The sequence below is a fragment of the Anolis sagrei genome, chromosome 3, assembly GCF_037176765.1.
Source record: "Anolis sagrei isolate rAnoSag1 chromosome 3, rAnoSag1.mat, whole genome shotgun sequence".
Lineage (NCBI taxonomy): Eukaryota > Metazoa > Chordata > Lepidosauria > Squamata > Dactyloidae > Anolis > Anolis sagrei.
Window position 1 is genome coordinate 147,982,593 of NC_090023.1, and position 19,946 is coordinate 148,002,538.

General features: G+C 40.2%; 1 protein-coding gene across 2 annotated transcripts in view; it reads left to right on the plus strand.

The window, feature by feature from the left end:
* ZSWIM8 (zinc finger SWIM-type containing 8) overlaps positions 1-19,946 on the plus strand; it is a 48,664-nt gene that overhangs the window by 25,287 nt on the left and 3,431 nt on the right. The window contains exons 16-24 of one of the 2 annotated variants that reach the window (XM_060769172.2): positions 36-270; positions 1,198-1,350; positions 3,493-3,715; positions 5,953-6,242; positions 9,273-9,496; positions 13,300-13,782; positions 14,634-14,802; positions 16,380-16,553; positions 18,084-18,203. In XM_060769172.2, the coding sequence (XP_060625155.2) occupies positions 36-270; positions 1,198-1,350; positions 3,493-3,715; positions 5,953-6,242; positions 9,273-9,496; positions 13,300-13,782; positions 14,634-14,802; positions 16,380-16,553; positions 18,084-18,203 (2,071 nt within the window). The remainder of the gene's footprint in view (positions 1-35; positions 271-1,197; positions 1,351-3,492; positions 3,716-5,952; positions 6,243-9,272; positions 9,497-13,299; positions 13,783-14,633; positions 14,803-16,379; positions 16,554-18,083; positions 18,204-19,946) is intronic. The other variant, XM_060769173.2, reaches the window with a different exon arrangement.

Sequence of the window (19,946 nt, forward strand, 5' to 3'; positions counted from 1 at the left end):
TGTTAATTCCCATGTTCTCCTATTTTGTTTTAAAGATTTTGGATAAACTGTTAGACAGGGAGAGTCAGACACACAAACCCCAGACTATAAGTTCATTCTACTCATCCAGCAAGCCTACAGTTCCCAGCCAGAAGTCTCCTTCCAAACATGCTACCCAGTCAGCTGCACCCATTCAGCATCTCCCAGGAGCGTCAGTCACACAACAAAGTGGAGTACCTGCTACTGTCCAGAGCAATCCTTCAGAACCGTTTTTGGAGAAGAGCACGCAAGGTATGAGCAGTCTGTCATAGAATAGCAGCTACCTTTTAGTTACCAAGAGAAAGGTTTCAGTTTTTCTTCCACATTTGTCTGAGTATTTGCTCCAGTTTGTTAGGTTGTCTAAAACTCTGTTGTGGGCCCCAACCTCAGAGAGGCTCCCCTTAGCTCAATGTTGGAGCCATGAAAAGTTTGGCAACAATAAAAGGTTTCTGAATGCCATCTCTTTACATAAATCTGCTAGAAACAGCATGCAGTGTTTCAAGTCTGCAGAAAATGTCCTCCATAACAACAACAACAACTTTATTTATACCCCACCACCATCTCCCATAGAGACTCGGAATGGCTTACAGAATAGCACACAAAGATGTCATACACAAAATACATAATACATAAAATAAAATACATCAACATCAAAACAATAATACATTACATAAACCAAGTATATAAATTGGTTAAAATAACCTCTATTAAAATATCCATGTAATAATATAGCAGTCCAACTGAATGCACAGAATGTAGAGCTGAGTGATGTGTTTAAGCATTATCAAATGCCGGCTGGAAAAACCAAGTTTTTAACTCTTTCCTAAAGTGTTGTAGTGTAGGGGCTTGTCTAAGTTCACTGGGGAAGGGAATTGCCTGATTTTGCAAGCCTTGCAAATACTGGTCTGTTATTAATAAATGTTTGATGTTTTGAGGGTCACTCCAAAAGTAATGCACAACATAACAAAACAAATATTCTGTATGTTTGCTATTTGCATTTACCTTATTTTCATGAAACCATTTTCTAAATTTCATTGTTTGTGGTTTTTCTGGGGATAAAAGAGCTACTTTCTGTCTGCTGAAATTTCCTTTGTCAAGAATCCAAGCCCGGGCAGGCATCTATTTATAAATTTCTCCTACTTTATTGCTGCTCTTAATGACTGGTTTGTGTTTCTCCAGAGAATCCACAGAGATCCCTTTGTGAGCCTTCTGTGGAATCCAGCATTTTAAAACAAGAAGGGAAAGTTCCCAGCCGACTAGCTCTTGGAAACAGAGGTGGATACAATGGAAGATGCTGGGGTTCACCAGTCAGACAAAAAAAGAAACACACAGGTAAAAAGGAGCATGGCCTTCTCTGCAGTGGCACCAGATTTGTGGAGTACTCTCCACTTAGAGGCCCAATCATCAGTGCTGATATTATTTTGGCACCAAGTTAAAACATGTCTTTTTATCTGCAGTTCCATGCATCCATGCGTGACAATATATCATCTCTAGGCATTTTCTAGGTTCTCCGGTGTATTTCAGTAGGAATAACTATTATTTGTGGTTTCGCGTATCCACATGACGTATTTATATTGATTTATTTCATATACTTGTACGCCGCCCTTCTCATCCCCGAGGGGGAACTCAGGCAGCCTCACAGGAATCACCATTCGGTGCCAACATAATGATAAGAACAATCAACAAATTTATTAAAAGAAAACATTAAATAAACAGTTGTTAAAACATGCCAGTATGGCGGGGGAGGGGAGATATCCCCAGGATTGGGGTCATACTGTATTCATATATATTCATAAATAATATTTTGGGAGAAGCCTGCAAAATAAAACAATATGTAAGCTGCGAGATGAAAACATGCAAATGCACTAGTGACATACCTGCTATGTTAACTGTGTCTTTAAACGGTATTGTTTTTTAAAAAAAACTATTTTCTAATCTTTTAATGCCTGCCTCTTTAGGGAACTGCGTTTCCCCTTCCCAGGGGGTTTGTGCCCCACTCTGTGCTGGTTTTTATTTTTTTTGTTCGTGTCAGGAGCGACTTGAGAAACTGCAAGTCGCTTCTGGTGTGAGAGAATTGGCCGTCTGCAAGGACGTTGCCCAGGGGACGCCTGGATGATTTGATGTTTTTATCAACCTTGTGGGAGGCTTCTCTCATGTCCCCACATGAGGAGCTGGAGCTGATAGAGGGAGCTCGTCCGCCTCTCCCCGGATTCGAACCTGCGACCTGTCGGTCTTCAGTCTTGCCGGCACAAGGATTTAACCCACTGCGCCACTGGGGGCTCCACTCTGTGCTGGTCATGGACCGTAATAAAGTCTTGATTGATAGTGACATGTAGGATATTTTAAACTGTCTGAGAACAGGTTTGATTTTTGCCTGGTACCTAAATTACAGTAATGAAGTTGGCAAGTGAATATTCCCCGGGAGAGTTACCAGTTTAGGATGCCATTACCATAAATCCTCTCCTTTCCTTTCTCTTCAGATGAAGGCAGGAAAGTAGGTCTCAGATGACCCAGCTTGTTTATACTCTTAACGGTTTAGGTTGGTTCTTTGAAAGCACCATTCCCTCTATCATATTTTCTCTTATATACAGTATGGCTCATGGTTCTGAAAGTGTTTTATATTCGTCCTTGGTAATTTTTATAACACCCCTGTCAATCAAGTAAGTATTGTATATTGGATCCTGTAAAGGCATGTGATGAATTCTTGTTTGAGAAGATTTGAATTGGTCTCCCTGGGTTCTTACAGTCATGCTGCATCATCTCTCTAGCCTTTTCTAGTTGCATCACAATGTTTTAAAATAATGTATTTTGGCCGTTTGTTGAAAAATGAAATGATGTATACTTTACATAGTAATGCAGGCAGTTCCTGAGTTACACACATCTGACTTACATTACTCCTAGTTAGAAACGGGGGTAAGACAACAGGAAGTGAGAGGAAATTACTCTTGGGAAGGGAAATTCACTCCTGGAAGAGTTATCATGGGGAAAAAGTGTCTCCACTGAAGCTTTAGCATCAATCCTTGTTTCCAGGACATCCCCAACTTTTCAAAATCCATTTGCCACGGGGACAGAAAGTGAGATGAAATCTTCTAAACAGGAGCACTGAAAGCAAAAGAAACATCTCCGAGGTGTTAACCCTTCTCTATACTGGGTTGCTGTGAGTTTTCCAGGCTGTATGGCCATGTCCCAGAAGCTTTCTAGGAGAAAATGCTTCTGGAACATGGCCATACAGCCTGGAAAACTCACAGCAACCCAGTGATTCTGACCATGAAAGCTTTTGACAACACATTTCCCTATACTGTTCAAAACAAGGGGCAAATGGTTGGAGTTACCCTTTTAAAATATACCTGTTGTGACTTAGATACAAATTCAAACAAACCTACAAAAGCTATCTTGCTTGTAACACGTGGATAAGCCTATGCAGCCTATAATGTATGTGCTTACTTCCTGCCTTTGTTGCCTGTGGTCTTGCAGGAATGGCCAGCATCGACAGCAGTGCCCCAGAAACCACCTCAGACAGCTCTCCAACCCTCAGCCGGCGGCCCCTGCGTGGAGGGTGGGCAGCCACTTCCTGGGGCAGAGGGCAGGATAGTGACAGCATCAGCAGTTCTTCCAGTGATTCATTGGGTTCCTCCTCTTCCAGTGGAAGCAGGAGAGCCAGCGGAGGAGCACGTGCAAAGACTGTGGAGGTTGGCAGGTAAGGATTATTGTGCATCCTTTCAAGATATAGAAGGGATTGGTAGAGATGTCAAAGAAGATAGTGGTTCAAAGGCTCCATGAGAAAGCCACTCAGAATTGGAAACTAGAAATTCAAGTCAAAATTGTGTGCCCCCCTCTTAGATAGATTTTTGTACCATAGCCATTTTGATATCCATCCAGTCCGATGAAGGGAGCTGTCTTGACTGAGCATCAAGATGTTTTTGTTGTCTCTCCAAATGTCCAGAAAGTTTTAATGTTGGGTTTTAAAAATTGTAATATTAATTAAAATTATTTTCTTCTTTTTAAAGGGAAAAATTGATGGGGGGGGGGGGGGATGAAATAAATGGAATATTTTTTACACTAACCCTAAATTGATTCTATAGCTTTAGCTATTTCTATTTAAAATTTATCACTATTAAATTGTATTGTTTGGTATAATTAAAACATTTTAAAATATAAAAGGCCTTAGGTACATAAGAAATGGTAAATCGGTGTCCTATACTGAAGAGGGAGCTGAAAACATCTGGACACTATGACCAGTTTTGTATGGCTCAGCATACCAGGTCCTATACAAGGTTCAGCCATAAACCATCTCCCAAGTTACTTAGCACTTTCTGAAAGCTCCATATAGAGTCGAAGGCTTTCATGGCTGGAATCACTAGGTTCTTGTGGGTTTTTTCGGGCTATAGAGCCATGTTCTAGAGGCATTTCTCCTGACGTTTCGCCTGCATCTATGGCAAGCATCTTCAGAGGTAGAGGCATCCTCAGAGGTAGAGGCATCCTCAGAGGTAGAGGCATCTATGGCAAGCATCCTCTACCTCTGAGGATGCTTGCCATAGATGCAGGCGAAACGTCAGGAGAAATGCCTCTAGAACATGGCTCTATAGCCCGAAAAAACCCACAAGAACCTAGCTCCATATAGATATTCTGTGTTTCATGGGAAGCAGATAGGTTTACAGAATCTTCTCTAGTTACATCCCCATTACCAGACACAAAAGGATTACACCAACTCTGAGACCTCTGAAGAACCTGAGCAAATATTAGTCCTGGTGTCATTATTTTGTGTCTGGGATATAGGCAGACATTTCAGCAAGCGTTTTGGCTTCCTACAAAGCTTGGAATTGACAGTGCAGGGTCTTTGGAGGATGTTCAGTGATGTCTGGGGGTACTGCAGTGGGAGAAAGGGGAAGCCAACCCCTGTGGCATAAAAAAAAACATATACGCATGTGAGAGACTTAGGTATGTGTGTGTCTCTAACAGGTTGCAAGCCTATGCTACCTAACCAAACATGTCTTACGCTTGGCCATCTGAGAACTAGGAGCAATGAAAACAGAAGTCACAAGCTTTGTAATAAGTAAAAGCAGATGTAGTATTTGAGCACAACCAGTTTCATATATTCAGTCTTAAGGTCAATTGCCTGCACAGATACAAATTTAACTCAACATTTAAACCATTTAAGTTTTCAGTAGTGTACTATTGTACATATCAATTGCCTACATAATCAGTCATATGTAAACAATGAGCATATCCTTTAAAATACTAGTATCAGATCTCTAATCAAACCCAGTTTTTGAAAGATTACCGTCTCAATCTGTATGATGATGTTGATGATTATGTTTATTTATACCCTGCTTTATGTCTCCCAATGAAATCTTTGCATTCCTTTTTGTTATATATCTCTTCAGTATGTACAGAAATTGTTTTTATCTAATCCTGTAGAGCAGTGGTCCTCAACCTGTGGGTCCGCAGATATTTTGGCCTTCAACTCCCAGAAATCCTAACAGCTGGTAAACTGGCTGGGATTTCTGGGAGTTGTAGGCCAAAACACCTGGGGACTAACAGGTTGAGGACCACTGCTATAGAGTTACCTTCATATAGGTTTTAATCCTATATGATTCCTAACAATCTGAGTGAGTAATATCCTAAGTTGTAAGTACATTATTCACCAAAAGAGAAGACATTGCATTTGATCCCCCCCTCCCAAGACTCTAAACTTTCCCTTTTTTTGGCTGGAAAAATTGAAATTTGTTTCTGGAAAAAGGGGGGATTTCACCCCTGAATTTTTGGACCTTCCCCCCTGTAGCCCATCCCTGATGGAATATCCTTGTTAGAGTGTCTGCAGTGTCAAGAGTTTTGCTATCCTTGCCGGACAGCACAAGACTGCCTTATCTGGTTTTACTTTAGATTGAGATGTGAATCAGGTTCATCTTTAAAAACATATTTTATTTTTTCCAGGTATAAGGGCAGGCGGCCAGAAAGCCATGCACCACATGTCCCAAATCAGCCTTCAGAGGCAGCTGCACACTTTTATTTTGAGCTGGCCAAGACAGTCCTCATAAAGGCAGGCGGAAACAGCAGTACTTCCATTTTTACTCACCCGTCTTCCAGTGGTGGCCACCAGGGGCCCCACCGCAACCTCCACCTCTGCGCCTTTGAGATTGGACTCTATGCACTGGGGCTGCACAACTTTGTTTCCCCCAACTGGCTCTCTCGGACCTACTCCTCCCATGTCTCATGGATCACAGGTAGCAACTCTGTGTGCTTGGAGTGCTCAAAGTCCTTTAGTAATACAAAATGACCATAGTTGAAAACCTATTCCAGATAGTACTCTTACTTGAGAATTCATTATAGATAAGAACTCATAGCTAAAATTTAGCAGTTCAGTATCTAGAATATAATATAATAATAACTTTATTTTTATATCTTGCCTCAATCTCCCCGAAGGGACCTGTGGTGGCTTACATGGGGCCAAGCCCAATTAACAAAGTTGATCTAGAACGTAATGAAGATAGCCCTTTGGGAAAGGCTTTGGGCAATCATTATCCATAGAAACACAGAACCAGAGGAGACCATCTGGCCATTGTCTGTTGTCTATGCCCCTCTAACTCACACAGTAAAATAACAGTTTGCGTAGAGCAAGAACAAACAAAATATGTCACATTAGACCTTCTGATACTCCACTAGTAGAGATAGGAATGAATGCAAGGAGGAACTGCAGCTGAGAGACTTGTCCCAGGTCATTTTGTGTTAGTTGATGGGATTGGAATAAAAACAGAAATCCTGATGTTCCTTCTGTTGTTTTTAACACATTGATGCTCTAACTTTTATGCTTTAGGGCAGTGTAATAGTCACTGATTCATTTCATTGTATATTTATTTTATTGACTATGAAATGGACTAACTGCAGGGCAAGGGAAAACAGGTTGCTCATAGCCTCTTGATAAGCTTCATAGATTAATGAGGATTTAATCCTGGCTTTCCAATATCTAAACAAATAGCTTTCTTTTAAATTTAACTTTATTAGACTATTTCTTGTATGGAATGGAGCTCCCCCCCATCCCCAAGTTTTTTGTTTGCTTATTCTCTGCTCCTCTTTAACTTTCATTCTAAATCTGCCTTGGATTTCCTATACAGCATTTAGAAATCATCATAGTATAGTAGAGTCTCACTTATCCAACATAAATGGGCCAGCAAAACGTTGGATAAGCAAAAATGTTGGATAATAAGGAGGGATTAAGGAAAAGCCGATTATGTTATGAGCACCAAAACATCATGTTTGAAATCCAAGACACCTTGAAGACCAAAGTTGGGAATACACTCATATACTGTAGATTAACTGTCTCTAGAATCCCATATTAAACATAGAGGAATGGCAACACCTGAAAACCAATGTTGGCTAAACACTAATATTGGTTGACTGTCTCCAGAATCTCATCTGGAGCTGGGTGGCACTCAACAGCTCCCAACACAGACGTGTGCCTTCCAGCCTAGCAGAATGGGGCTGGGCTGGATAGCCTCTTAAGGGAGGGAGTCTCTTGCATTTCTAAGATTGCGTTAGAAGAGGAGGATGAGGAGGAGAAGACCAGAAGTGCAAGTTGCTGCAAGGCTGTCAGAATTAAAAGAGGGAGGAGGAGGAGGAAGAAGAGAAGAGAGTGTGTGGGGGAGAAAAAGGAAGAGGAGGGGGAGAGAGAGGATCTGGAGCAAAGTGTGTGTGTTTGTGTGTGTGTTCAGGAAAAAAGGGGGGATCCTCTGCCCACCAAGGCACGATGCTTCTCTCCCCCTTTCCAGCCATGACCCCCCCCCCCCTCGATCTGGAAGCAAGGCTGGGTTGGAGATAAGTTTCCAGAGAAGAGCAAGGCTCTGGGTGCACCAAGAACAGATAGAGAGAGAGAGAGAGGAGAGCCATAGTGTTTCCTTTTTCCCTCCTTCCTCTCTCCTTCTTTCCCTCCCATCCCTCTTTCTCTTTTGAATCACTCCCTTCCCTCCCTGCGCATGGAAAGCTGCTCTCATGAGCATATATCAAAGGGTGCAATGTTTCCAATCGGCCACATGATGGTGTGAATTAACACGGAGTGTTGGATGAGCAGAGCTCGGATAACTGGAACTCTGTTGTACATGAAAGTGTGGCCCATGGTGTGTCGAAAAATTTAAAATTGTTTGCAGTGGTTGTATCTGTTTTAAGCATTCAAGATAAAATCAGTGTAATGCTTATACTATGAGTAATGACATTAAGAATTTTATTGAGCATATATACATGTGTGGCTATTTGTCTGGTAAGCTTTTGAATTCAGATGCCATTACTGTATTTAACTGCTTAATAGTCAGGCTTCCCCACTTTTTTTGCTACAAAAAGGGGGGTGCGACTATTACGTGGTGGCAGTAAAACAGTTTCCAGCTATGAGGCTTCACTCAGCTGCCCAGCTGAATAAAGCCTCATAGCTCTAAGTGGGAAGGTGTGTGGACAGGTGGATAAAGGGTTGTGACTGTTATGCAAGGAACCAACAAAATACTAGTTTTGCCACCCCAAAAAATGTTGGTGCGACTACTATGTGGTGATGACTATTTTACAAGGAAATATGGTATATCCAAATAGATTTCATTCTGTATTTTCCAACTGTGAATGGAAATGCTTCTATGGCTAGCTACGGAAATAAAGAATGTAACATTATGGATACACCACACAGAATATTTGCCTGTTTTTACAAAGTTTTTGAAAACTTTGGTCTATAAAATACAGTGTTTTCTCATTAGTAACATAAACATGAGCACCTGTACTGCAGATGAGAAAAGGAATCTTGGAATTGTTGGGAAGCCACTTTCACAGAGGGCTTGTCCAGATAGGCTCTGTACTCAAGGATCTGATCCTAGGTTTTCTGCATTAAACTGGATTATGTGAGTCTCCACTGCCAGATAATGTGGGATAAACAGAAAACCTGGGATATAAGGCCTGTCTAGAAGGGCCCAGAGACTATCACAGGCACTTCTGCTGCTGTCATTTCTTGCTTATCAGACCTTTGATCAACCCAACAGAGATTATTTTATACTTTTCTAAGTAGTTCAGTTTGAAGTGGTACGGTTTTTTCTCAGCTGATGGAAGTGATTTGAAACCTATTTAAATTAGTCCATTACACTTTGGGTATTATCACTCATAAAGTAATGTGCATGTAATCCTTAATGCATGTGATAGATCCAGGTTCTTGCTCCATTGTCCTTTAATCTCAAGACTACAAAGGTACCACAAGAATATTTGCTGTTCTCTTTTTTTCTGGTTTCTAGGGCAAGCCATGGAGATTGGCAGTGCAGCCTTGAACATCTTGGTGGAATGCTGGGATGGGCATCTGACTCCTCCTGAAGTGGCATCGCTGGCAGACAGAGCATCAAGGGCTAGGGATTCCAATATGGTGCGAGCGGCTGCTGAGCTGGCATTGAGCTGCTTGCCACATGCTCATGCCTTGAACCCAAATGAGATACAAAGAGCACTGGTCCAGTGCAAGGAGCAGGTGAGCAGTTCAAAGATCATCACTCTATTCCTGTAGGATTGGGGAATCGTGTGGTCCTCCAGATAATTTTGGGCATAGTTAATAGTGAGGGATACTAAGACTAGTACTCCCAAAAATATATGGAGGGGTAAATTATCCTTGTAGAAGGAACCCTATGCTGGCAGGGATCCTTATTGCTTCTGTAATGTAGGGGTGAATATCTGTTCTTCTTAAGTAGATGTTTCAGTGTGGATAAAATTGACACTTTTATGAGAGTGCTGTATTAAACGAATGAGCTGCTATCAGTTCAAAAGTGAAATGTTCGTCCATATACATCAACTTCTCTATGTGTGGCTTACGTAGATAGGGAATCTCTGTTGTCAAAAAGGGAATTTCTTATCCAAAGGTCTTGGTATTATTTTATATTTTTATAATACAGGTGCACCTCAGTTAAGGAAGCAGATGTGCTCCTGGCCATGACTTCTGTTACAGAAACTTTGGCACCAGAAGCAGAAATAATGTGGAAAGAATAGGGATAGGTTCCTGCATAATAAAAAGAGAAGAGCAGCTTGAACATGTTTCAGCAGACTTGTTATTCATATGCGTTTGTGAAATGAAACAACCAGGTCAGGTAACCATTGCATTAATAATTAAAAATAATTGAAATCTTCTAGAGAGCACTTTAAAGCTCTCCCCAAAACAGAAGTAGGGATATTTTTCTTTCACTAGCTTCTATTTTTTTAAATAATCCCATATTGGTGGCCAAACTTACAGATGTTTATAAGTGTTCCAGGTAACTGGTGAGGCTTATCTGTTTTCCCCTTGAGTCTCTGTTTGGCTGTTCACACATGCACAGGAAGGGATTCCAAGGGCAGCTGCTGTTCACCTTGTCTGTTGTAAGGGGGAACACACAGCCACCGATGGATCAGCTAAAGCAGATTCTTGCTGTTTCCGTGTTCGAACTTTATTACAGTGTTTACTACAGGCAAACTTCTGCAACCCAACACAAAAAAGTTTGTGTTTTTCCAGCCCTCCTTCAATGCCAATGGTGCTTTAAAAACTTGTTAGATAAAGGACAATGGCTTAACAAAAAGAAGCTTCTTACGGTACCTATATATTAAATGTCTCAGCTCAACATAATGTAACAAGATCCCAAATTTAAAATAAATTAGCTTGAAAGTAGGCATATGTCAAGTGTAAGTGCTGCACTAGCTTGAAGAGAATAATGCAAATAGCATTGCACGGTCATTCTAGAATAATTTTAAAAGGCTCATTTTTATATAACTAGCATATGTACCCAGCATCCAGGTGTCATTTGAATTGCTGCCCAACTGCTTTCTCCCTTTTCCAGCCCTGAGAAGGCCGACCTCACAATTTCTCAGTGGCAACACTCTGGCAGTGATGGGCAGGATCTCTTTCTGTCTCTTTCTTTCTTTCTTTCCTCCATTTCCCTCAAACACCTTCTGCATTTCTGTTTTGCCCTTCCTTATTTCCTTGCTTTCCCTCATACACCATTCCCCTCTCTCTTCCCTTCCCCTTGCCCATCCCTCCCCATTCCTTCTCTTCTCTTCCCTCCCTATTCCTTCTTTCCCCTTCTCTTCCTTTTCCTTTCCCCTCATACACATGTCACCTAGCAATATCCAATCCACTTCACTCCCTTTGTTTTTCAGTCACATGGCAGAGAGCCACTTCACAGCCAATAATGTTCTGTTTTGTTCTTTTACTTTCTCTCTGCTCTGGGTCTGAAAAGGGTGGGTTTTTGCATTCAAACCCCCCAATTATTTTAAGTTGGATAATAAAGTGTATGTGTGCCAAGTTTGGTTCAGATCCATCAAGCCATGTAGGAGCCTTAATTGTACAAATAAATCAACCAGCCAACACACATACATGCACAAATGGTTTTTTTTTAATTTAACGCCTTGCAATCATTTCTGTATAATGAAACATATTAGACATTATGAAAAGACATTCATTCAAAGATTTAGTTTAGTGGTTTAGTTTATTAGATTTTAATATTTTAATGCTTATTTGATTTAATTGCATAAATTAATTGCTTTTTATATTTATAATTTTATCAGTCACATTGTTTTTAATTAGCATTGTTTTATATTTATTGTTAGTTGCTTTGAGATATTGAAAGACAGATTGCTAACAATATAAATAAATAAATTTTAGAACTGGGCTTTGGAGTGTTCTGGAGCTCAGATGAGGTAACTGTGTCAGTTCTGCATATGTAATGTACAAATCAGTGGTTCTCAACCTGTGGGTCCCCAGGTGTTTTGGCCTACACTCCCAGAAATCCCAGCCAGTTTACCAGCTGTTAGGATTTCTGGGAGTTGAAGGCCAAAACGTCTGGGGACCTCAGGTTGAGAACCACTGGTATAGTGGCTCTTCCATTATTTCTGCTCTGCACTTGCTCACTGAAACACAGGTGAATAGAAACCTCTTACTTTTTTACATTTCCAAAAACACATATTGGATTTGCATATGGCTTACCACTGTACCTATACATGATTTTGATGTTTGTAAATTACTTTTTATTTGAAATGATTATTTTTTCTCATACTTTCTCGGGCTTGAAGTTAATAAAGTTATTTATTTAATATATAACCTTCTCCTTTTTTAACGACACTAGGTTGGGAAGCCATGCTTAGTCATAAAGGCTAAAATATATATAAGACATTAGGTTTTACTGCATAACTGAGATTTAGATTGGGTTTGTTTCATTGAATATATTCTAAGTGTGTGTAAATCAAGATCTAATTCTATAATTATTTATAAAGCATAGCTGTCATGTTAGTTTAAGGCAGGGGTCCTCAAACTTTTAAACAGAGGGCCAGGTCAAAGTCCCTCAAACTGTTGAAGGGCCGGATTATAATTTGAAAAAAACATGAATGAATTCCTATGCACATATCTTATTTGTAGTGCAAAAAACACTTTAAAACAACACAATAATTAAAACGAAGAACAATTTTAATAAATATAAAGTTATTAGTATTTCAATGGGAAGTGTGGATCTGCTGTTAGTTGTTGAGATAGGATTGTTGTGTGCTTTCAAGTCGTTTCAGACTTAGGTTGTCCCTGGGCGAGGGCCAGGTAAATGAACTTGGAGGGCCATATCCGGCCCTCAGGCCATAGTTTGAGGACCCCTGGTTTAAGGCATAGTATACTCAGATTTAACTAATTATTTTGCAGTCTTACTTTTCTAATGGGAATGCTGCATACCTAATTGGAACACACTAGAAATGGATTTTGGGTGATCGATTTTTTTCCAGCTGATAATAAAATTTAAAGTTATTTTAGTCTACTAGAGCCACTAGATGAATTGTTTTAATTTTTTCCATGTTACCTACACTAACCATCTCTGAGAGAGAGTTTGATCATGGAGATTTTATGCTTCAGTAGGTAAATGAACATACTGCCTGCCCCCTTTCTGTCTTTTAAGATCTATGTACCTGTACCATCTCAGCTCAGGTGTGGTTGCCCATAGTGGTGCCCTTTTCAGTGATAGAGTTGTTGTAAGTTTTTTTGGGCTGTATGGCCATGTTCAAGGAGCATCTGTGGCAAGCATCCTCAGAGGTTGTGAGGTTCTCCCAACCTCTGAGGATGCCTGCCATAGATGCAGGTGAAACGTCAGGAGATAATGCTTCTGGAACATGACTATAGAGCAACTTACAACAACCTATGATTCTGGCCATGAAAGCCTTCAACAATAGATTTTCAGTGCTCACTCTCCATTTCTAGAATACACCTTATGTCAGAAGCTGTCATCAGAAACAACACCCCAACCTTCCCTTGAATAATGGTTATTATCTTTGTTACAGGATAATCTAATGCTGGAGAAAGCTTGCTTGGCAGTAGAAGAAGCAGCCAAAGGGGGTGGTGTTTATCCTGAGGTCCTCTTTGAAGTGGCTCACCAGTGGTACTGGTTGTATGAACAGACTGTTGGAGGAACTCTTGCCCAGAGGGAAGGGGCCACCGGATGCAGTGCAAGTGGGGCCCGGGCGTCTTGTGAGGCAGTCCGTGGACTGGCAGATACAAGGGTGACGTCAGAGCCCACAACAGTGACGGTGGCAGCTGCAGTGACAGCAGCAGCAACAGTGGTGCCTGTGATATCCGTGGGGTCAACCATCTACCAGCAGCACACCATGGCAGGGCCAGCAATGGCTCACGCACACACCCAGGGTCTCCATCCCTATACCACGCTCCAGACCCATATCCCTTGCAACCCTCAGTACATTGGGCACCCAATGCAACATATGCCACGTCCAGCAGTCTTCCCTGTGCCTGGCACAGCTTATCCTCAAGTAAGTTATCTTCTCTGGGATAAGAATCTAAGATGGCAGTTCTCTTCTTTCCCCAAAATGTTGCAGGTTAGGTGGGGAGACAAGAAAGCAAGCAGAGGTGTTTCCAACCACTTCGCTGGAGATTCTACAGATTAAACCTATGTGTTGTGTATGTAGTATATGTTTGCAAGTTAAGAAAAGCATTGCTGATGTCACCTGGATACAATAATGATTAGAGATCAATGTTCCTATGTTTTGGTGGATGCATCACTTTGGTCTCCCATATTGTTCTGGAATCTCTCTTATTTTGCAAAGAATATATTTTTTAATGATGAAGAATTTCATTATTGATGATAATAAACAGGTTTGAGGTAACTTGTTTTCAAGGCTGCCATTTTTAGTGAGTGTCAAAGAAAGGGTTTGAATAGTGTATATTTATATTTATTTATGTTCCAGCATAGAATGTTTGCCGTATATCTGTTTTGCTCTGCCCTGAGTCCTCTTTAGGTGAGAAGGGTGGATATAAATGTTTCAAATAAATAAATAATAGTTAACTTTTATTGACACTGCATTCTACCTGAAAGCATGCTTCACAAAATCTTTGTTGTAAAAGGAAAGAGGAATTTCCTTCTCTTTATTATGTGTGTACTCAAATTATGTTAGGTTAACTGTCTCTTTGTGCCTTCTTAAAATAATGTTTTAAAAAATGTTCTCCCCAAATGTGGGATGCATTTATGGCTTCAGGGATGAAATTGTATTGTGGGATTCCACCTTAGGCTATTAGATGGGCTGTTTTGAGGCAACTTCTTGAAAAGCAATACCTTGTGTCCTGGGTGTGAGACCAAATTAGCCTGTTCTCTTTTCTTTTGCAGGGTGTCCACCCAGCATTCATTGGTGCCCAGTACCCTTACTCAGTCACTAGCCCGTCTTTGGCAGCCACAGCAGTGTCATTTCCAGGAGTGCCTGTCCCATCCATGACACAGATTGCTGTGCATCCATACCATGCCGAGACAGGGCTGTCACTCTCTTCCAATGTAGCAAGTGAGTATTCTCTCTTGCTGTGTGAAGGCAGGAAAGACAGTGGTGGTGGTGGTGGTAGTGTTTCTGGCTGTTTCTGTACATGTACTAATTTTGTTATGTATCAAATAATAATAATACAATATGTATAAAACAGGGATAAAAGTTCTAGGAAAAGTTTTATGCATTTGTTAAAAGTTAAAGGTAAAGGTTTCCCGTGACATTAACTCTAGTTGTGTCCAACTCTGGGCAGTGGTGCTCATCACCATTTCGAAGCCAAAGAGTCGGTGTTGTCCATAGACACCTCCAAGGTAATGTGGCCAGCATGACTGCATGGAGCGGCATTACCTTCGGGCAGAGGCGTTGTCTATTGATCTACTCACATTTGTATATTTTTGAACTGCTAGGTTGGCAGAAGCTGGGCTTAAGAGTAGGAGCTCACCTTGCTCCCCGGATTCAAAACACCAACCTTTCATTCAGCAAGTTCAGCAGCTCAGCAGTTTAACCCACTGCGCCAGCAGGGGGCCCTGTTAAAAGTTAGCAAACTTTTAAAAAATTACATTTATATTAGAATGAGAAAAATGAAGTATATGTCAAATTACCATTTAAATGCAACTTGACTGCCTGTACTAGAAGCTGGAAAATAAATGTTTGTGTACATCAAGTAGTAACAGATAAATCTGTTTTCTTCCAAATTGTAACATTATAAAACATGAAATACTCAAAAGGGAGGGTGTCACTGTATATTTCTTTAAAGGCACTAAAAGACTTTTGTGGGAACCTATTCTACGACAAAGACCTACTGTATTTAATAGAAGAATTCTTTGGAAACGTTAGTGTGTCAATTCTAAGGAATCAATAACTAGGTTTTTATAGATCTCAAATTTTGAAATACTGAATTGCTTGACACTTTTATAATTACTGAAAAAATATAGGATTATAGAATCATTCAATTCATTAAATCCATCATGATTAGAACATTATTAAAACAGACTACTGATATTCCATTCACTGTTTATTTCAGTTTGCATTCTATTTTGTGAACTTGCATATCCTTTTGGGTGACTCGTAAAAGGATACCGTATCATCTTCTGTGCCTTTGAAAAGTTTCAGAGAAGAAGAACCAATGAAACCCTTATGAATTAAGCTCAGGAACCTTTGAGAGGGATATTAGTTTGCCTCTCTTGGGACTGGTAGTGGGGCTAGAAGTAAAGAAGTGTCAGTCCCTATGAGATAGAGTCCCTCTTCTCAGACTAAATTCTATCAATATTACTTGAAGACTTGGAATTGCATGCCTGAGGGTGGAAATGCTCTTAATTCACACACACACACACACACACACACACACCCAATCTGGAGCTGGTGCACAGTATATTTAAACAGTGATAGTGCAGTCGGATCTTGCCATTGGGAGAAAAGAAGATAGTTAAGTGGTCTGCCGTTAGAGCTTCCAGGGCATATTCAGCTTCATCCTGTTTCTATCAGATTTGTTGCAGAGCCAACAGATAACTTTTAAAAAATTAGAGCACAATATAGTTGAAGGCCTTCTTGTTATTTGCTGTCAATATCTTCCACTTTGTGCTGTTATTTGTTCTCTCCAGTAGGAAATGTCCATGCAGGGTCTACATTCCCAGCCATTCAAGGGACTACCTTGACAAGCCTGTCTTCCCAGCCCAGCTCCCTTGTTACAGGGGGCTTTCCTTCTGAGGATGAGCAACACAGCCAGCCTGTCAGTCCTCAAGGGTTGCACTACCTCCACTCTGCCTACCGAGTTGGTAAGGACAGTTCATTATGGCTCTTGCTGGCATTCGAGGACAGGCTATTATCTCTGAAATCATTCCTTTGCTTGGATCACCTGGGTTCTGAAATGATCTTAGATGGTTTGGTTCAGACAGAAATATATGGCCCCGAGAATCTTTTAGTGGAGAGAATGAGGGAAAGTGGGAGTTGAATATGTCTGTTAATTGTGTATAATGAAGGCAGCAATAGCTTTACCGCAATACTGGAAGGCTCATAGAATTGAATTTAACAAAGAGATAACAAAATGTAAGATAAACTGGATTGGTGAGCAGATAAAACTCTTAATAGGAATTCAGAGGCGTACATCATAAGGATTGTAGGATTGAAGGAGCCTTCGGTTTGAATCCGTACATGATTGTGAGAGTATAACAATGTACAGCACATTGTTATAAAGTGCTACAGGTATATGTATCTTAGTTAATGAAGTAGACATGTTACTGGGTATTATTTGGTACCAGAGATAGAAACTCTCTTATCCCTGACTGGACTGCCGCGTCCAGTAGGGTCACCACCCTGCGGCCAAAAAAGAAAAATGAACTTCGGTATTAAAGTTATTGTCCTCCCAACCCTGCTACATGCCTGCGAAACGTGGACAGTCTACAGACGTCACATGCAACTCCTGGAATGATTCCATCAGCACTGCCTCCGGAAAATCCTGCAAATTTCTTGGGAAGACAGGTGGACAAATGTCAGCATGCTGGAAGAAGCAAAGACCACCAGCATTGAAGCAATGGTCCTCTGCCATCAACTCCGCTGGACCAGCCACGTTGTCCAGATGCCCGACCACCGTCTCCCAAAGCAGTTGCTCTATTCCGAACTCAAGAATGGAAAACGGAATGTTTGTGGGCAGGAAAAGAGATTGAAAGATGGGCTCAAAGCCAACCTTAAAAACTGTGGCATAGACACTGAGAACTGGGAAGCCCTGGCCCTTGAGCGCTCCAGGTGTGACCAGTAGTGCTGTAGAATTTGAAGAGGCACAAATGGAGGGCGAAAAAGAGAAACGTGCTAAGAGGAAGGCACATCAAGCCAACCCCAACCGGGACCGTCTTCCACCTGGAAACCGATGCCCTCACTGCGGGAGAAGATGCAGATCAAGAATAGGGCTCCACAGTCACCTGGTATGGACCCACCAGAACACTGTTCCTGGAAGACTATCCTACTCGGCCAACGAGGGATCGCCTAAGTAAGTAAGTATTGAAGTAAACATATTACTGGGCATTATTTGGTACCAGAGACAGAAATGACACAGGTTGATATTGTCATTTTTCCCCACCCAGTGCTTCTCTGTTCCAGATTATTCTAACAAGCTTCTTTTCCTCTCTCATACCATATATGCATGAGAATGTGTCTTTAAAAGTGGTGAAAGGGTTAGCTAAGCCTTGCAGGTTCCATTCCAAATCCAAGATATTTGCCCGTTCTATGAGAGTGAGTTGATGCTGGTCCTTCAGTCTTGTGAGTTTTAATTCTGTTCACCTGACAATGTTTGAATTGGTTCTTCCCTGCAGGGATGTTGGCCCTGGAGATGCTTGGTCGCAGAGCTCACAATGACCACCCCAACAACTTCTCACGCAGCCCACCGTACACAGAAGATGTGAAATGGCTCCTGGGTTTAGCTGCCAAATTAGGTAAGTTCTGAGTCAGGAAGAGTGCAAATTCTGTTTATTCCAAGGCAGAATATTCTGCCAGTCTCTTATAATCACATCAAGCTAACAAGTTTCTTCATTGAGACTATCCATATGTAACTCCCTGGATAGAAATTCACAAATATTCCAAGATACTTTTTGGAAAATTTTCAGCTGAAATATAATTTTCAGATTTCTCTCAAACTAAAGGCACCAGATCCTTCCTGATTTTGGACGCTAAGCAGGGCCAGCTCTGGTTAATACTTGAATGGGAGATTTCCACTGAATGACAAATGCAACATTTATATTTCATACGAACCACTCCTGAATATTTCTCATCTCAGAAAAGCCTATGAAAGCCATGGGGGCACTATAAGTCGACAGACAACTTGAAGGCACATACACAAACACTTGGAAGTAGTAGTGAACTTGGGTTCTGAGATGTTGCTCCAGAAGCTCTATCCATCAAGACCAGTAATGAACAGAGATGTGAAAAATACAGTGTTTGCATCCTTAATAAATAAATGTTATTTGAGATACTCTCCTGACAAAGAAGGTAAGAGCCATTAGGTTCCTCAGGTTTCAAGGAAATTCATTTGAACAACAATACTTCTATTTTTGAGCAGGAAGTATATATTTTTTGTGGAAGGACACTTATCTGTTTGAACACGAACCCGTGAATTTCTGCAAAATAGACTGTCTTATGTACAAAAATACTGCTTTTTGCCACAAATGGATTTTTGAAACTTTCCTGAACCACAAACAATGCTTGAGAATTACCGTATATACTCAAGTATAAGCCGAATTTTTCAGCCCCCTTTTTAGGCTGAAAAAGCCCTCCTTGGCTTATACTTGAGTCAAGATTATTTATTATTTTACTCTGTTATTATTATCATAATTATTATCATTATTATTATTATTATAATTACATTTACATTATTTTACTCTATTATTATTACATTTATTATTTTAATCTATTTTTATTATTGTTATTATTACATGTATTATTTTCCTCTGTTATTATTATTATTACATTTTCATTATTTTACTCTATTATTATTACATTTTCATTATTTTACTCTATTATTATTACATTTATTATTTTAATCTATTTTTATTATTATTACATGTTTTATTTTACTCTATTTATTATTATTACGTTTATTATTATTTATATTTATTACTATTATTACATGTTTTATTTTACTCTATTATTATTGGAAGGATACGTAAGCAAATTTACATTGAAGGAGGTTAGAATAATGGTTTAATCAGAGCTGGGCAGTCTTAACCTGAATTACAGTTTTATGTAAATGTTCAAAAACTTAACCTACTGTAATTTTATTGCTATTTTATTTTTATTTTGAAATTTACCAGTAGCTGCTGCATTTTCCACCCTCGGCTTATACTTGAGTCAATACATTTTCCCAGCTTTTGTGGTAAAATTAGGTGCCTCGGCTTATATTTGGTCAGCTTATACTTGGGTATATTTGCTATATCAAACCTCTTGCATTCATGTAGAGAAAAAGAAAAAAAAATGAAATTGATTGATATTGTGCATGGGAATGAAATAAGCAGAAAAGGTATTCCTTTGTATTCAGGCCTTTGTGTTCTGTAGTCTAACAGCCTTTGGGGATCACTGTTTACAGGTTGGAAACAAGCCACAGCTCAGAACTATAAAATTGTGAAAGCCTCTGCCTTTTTAGATGGTTTGTCTTTCCCTCGCCTTGTTTTGATTTGCTAGTG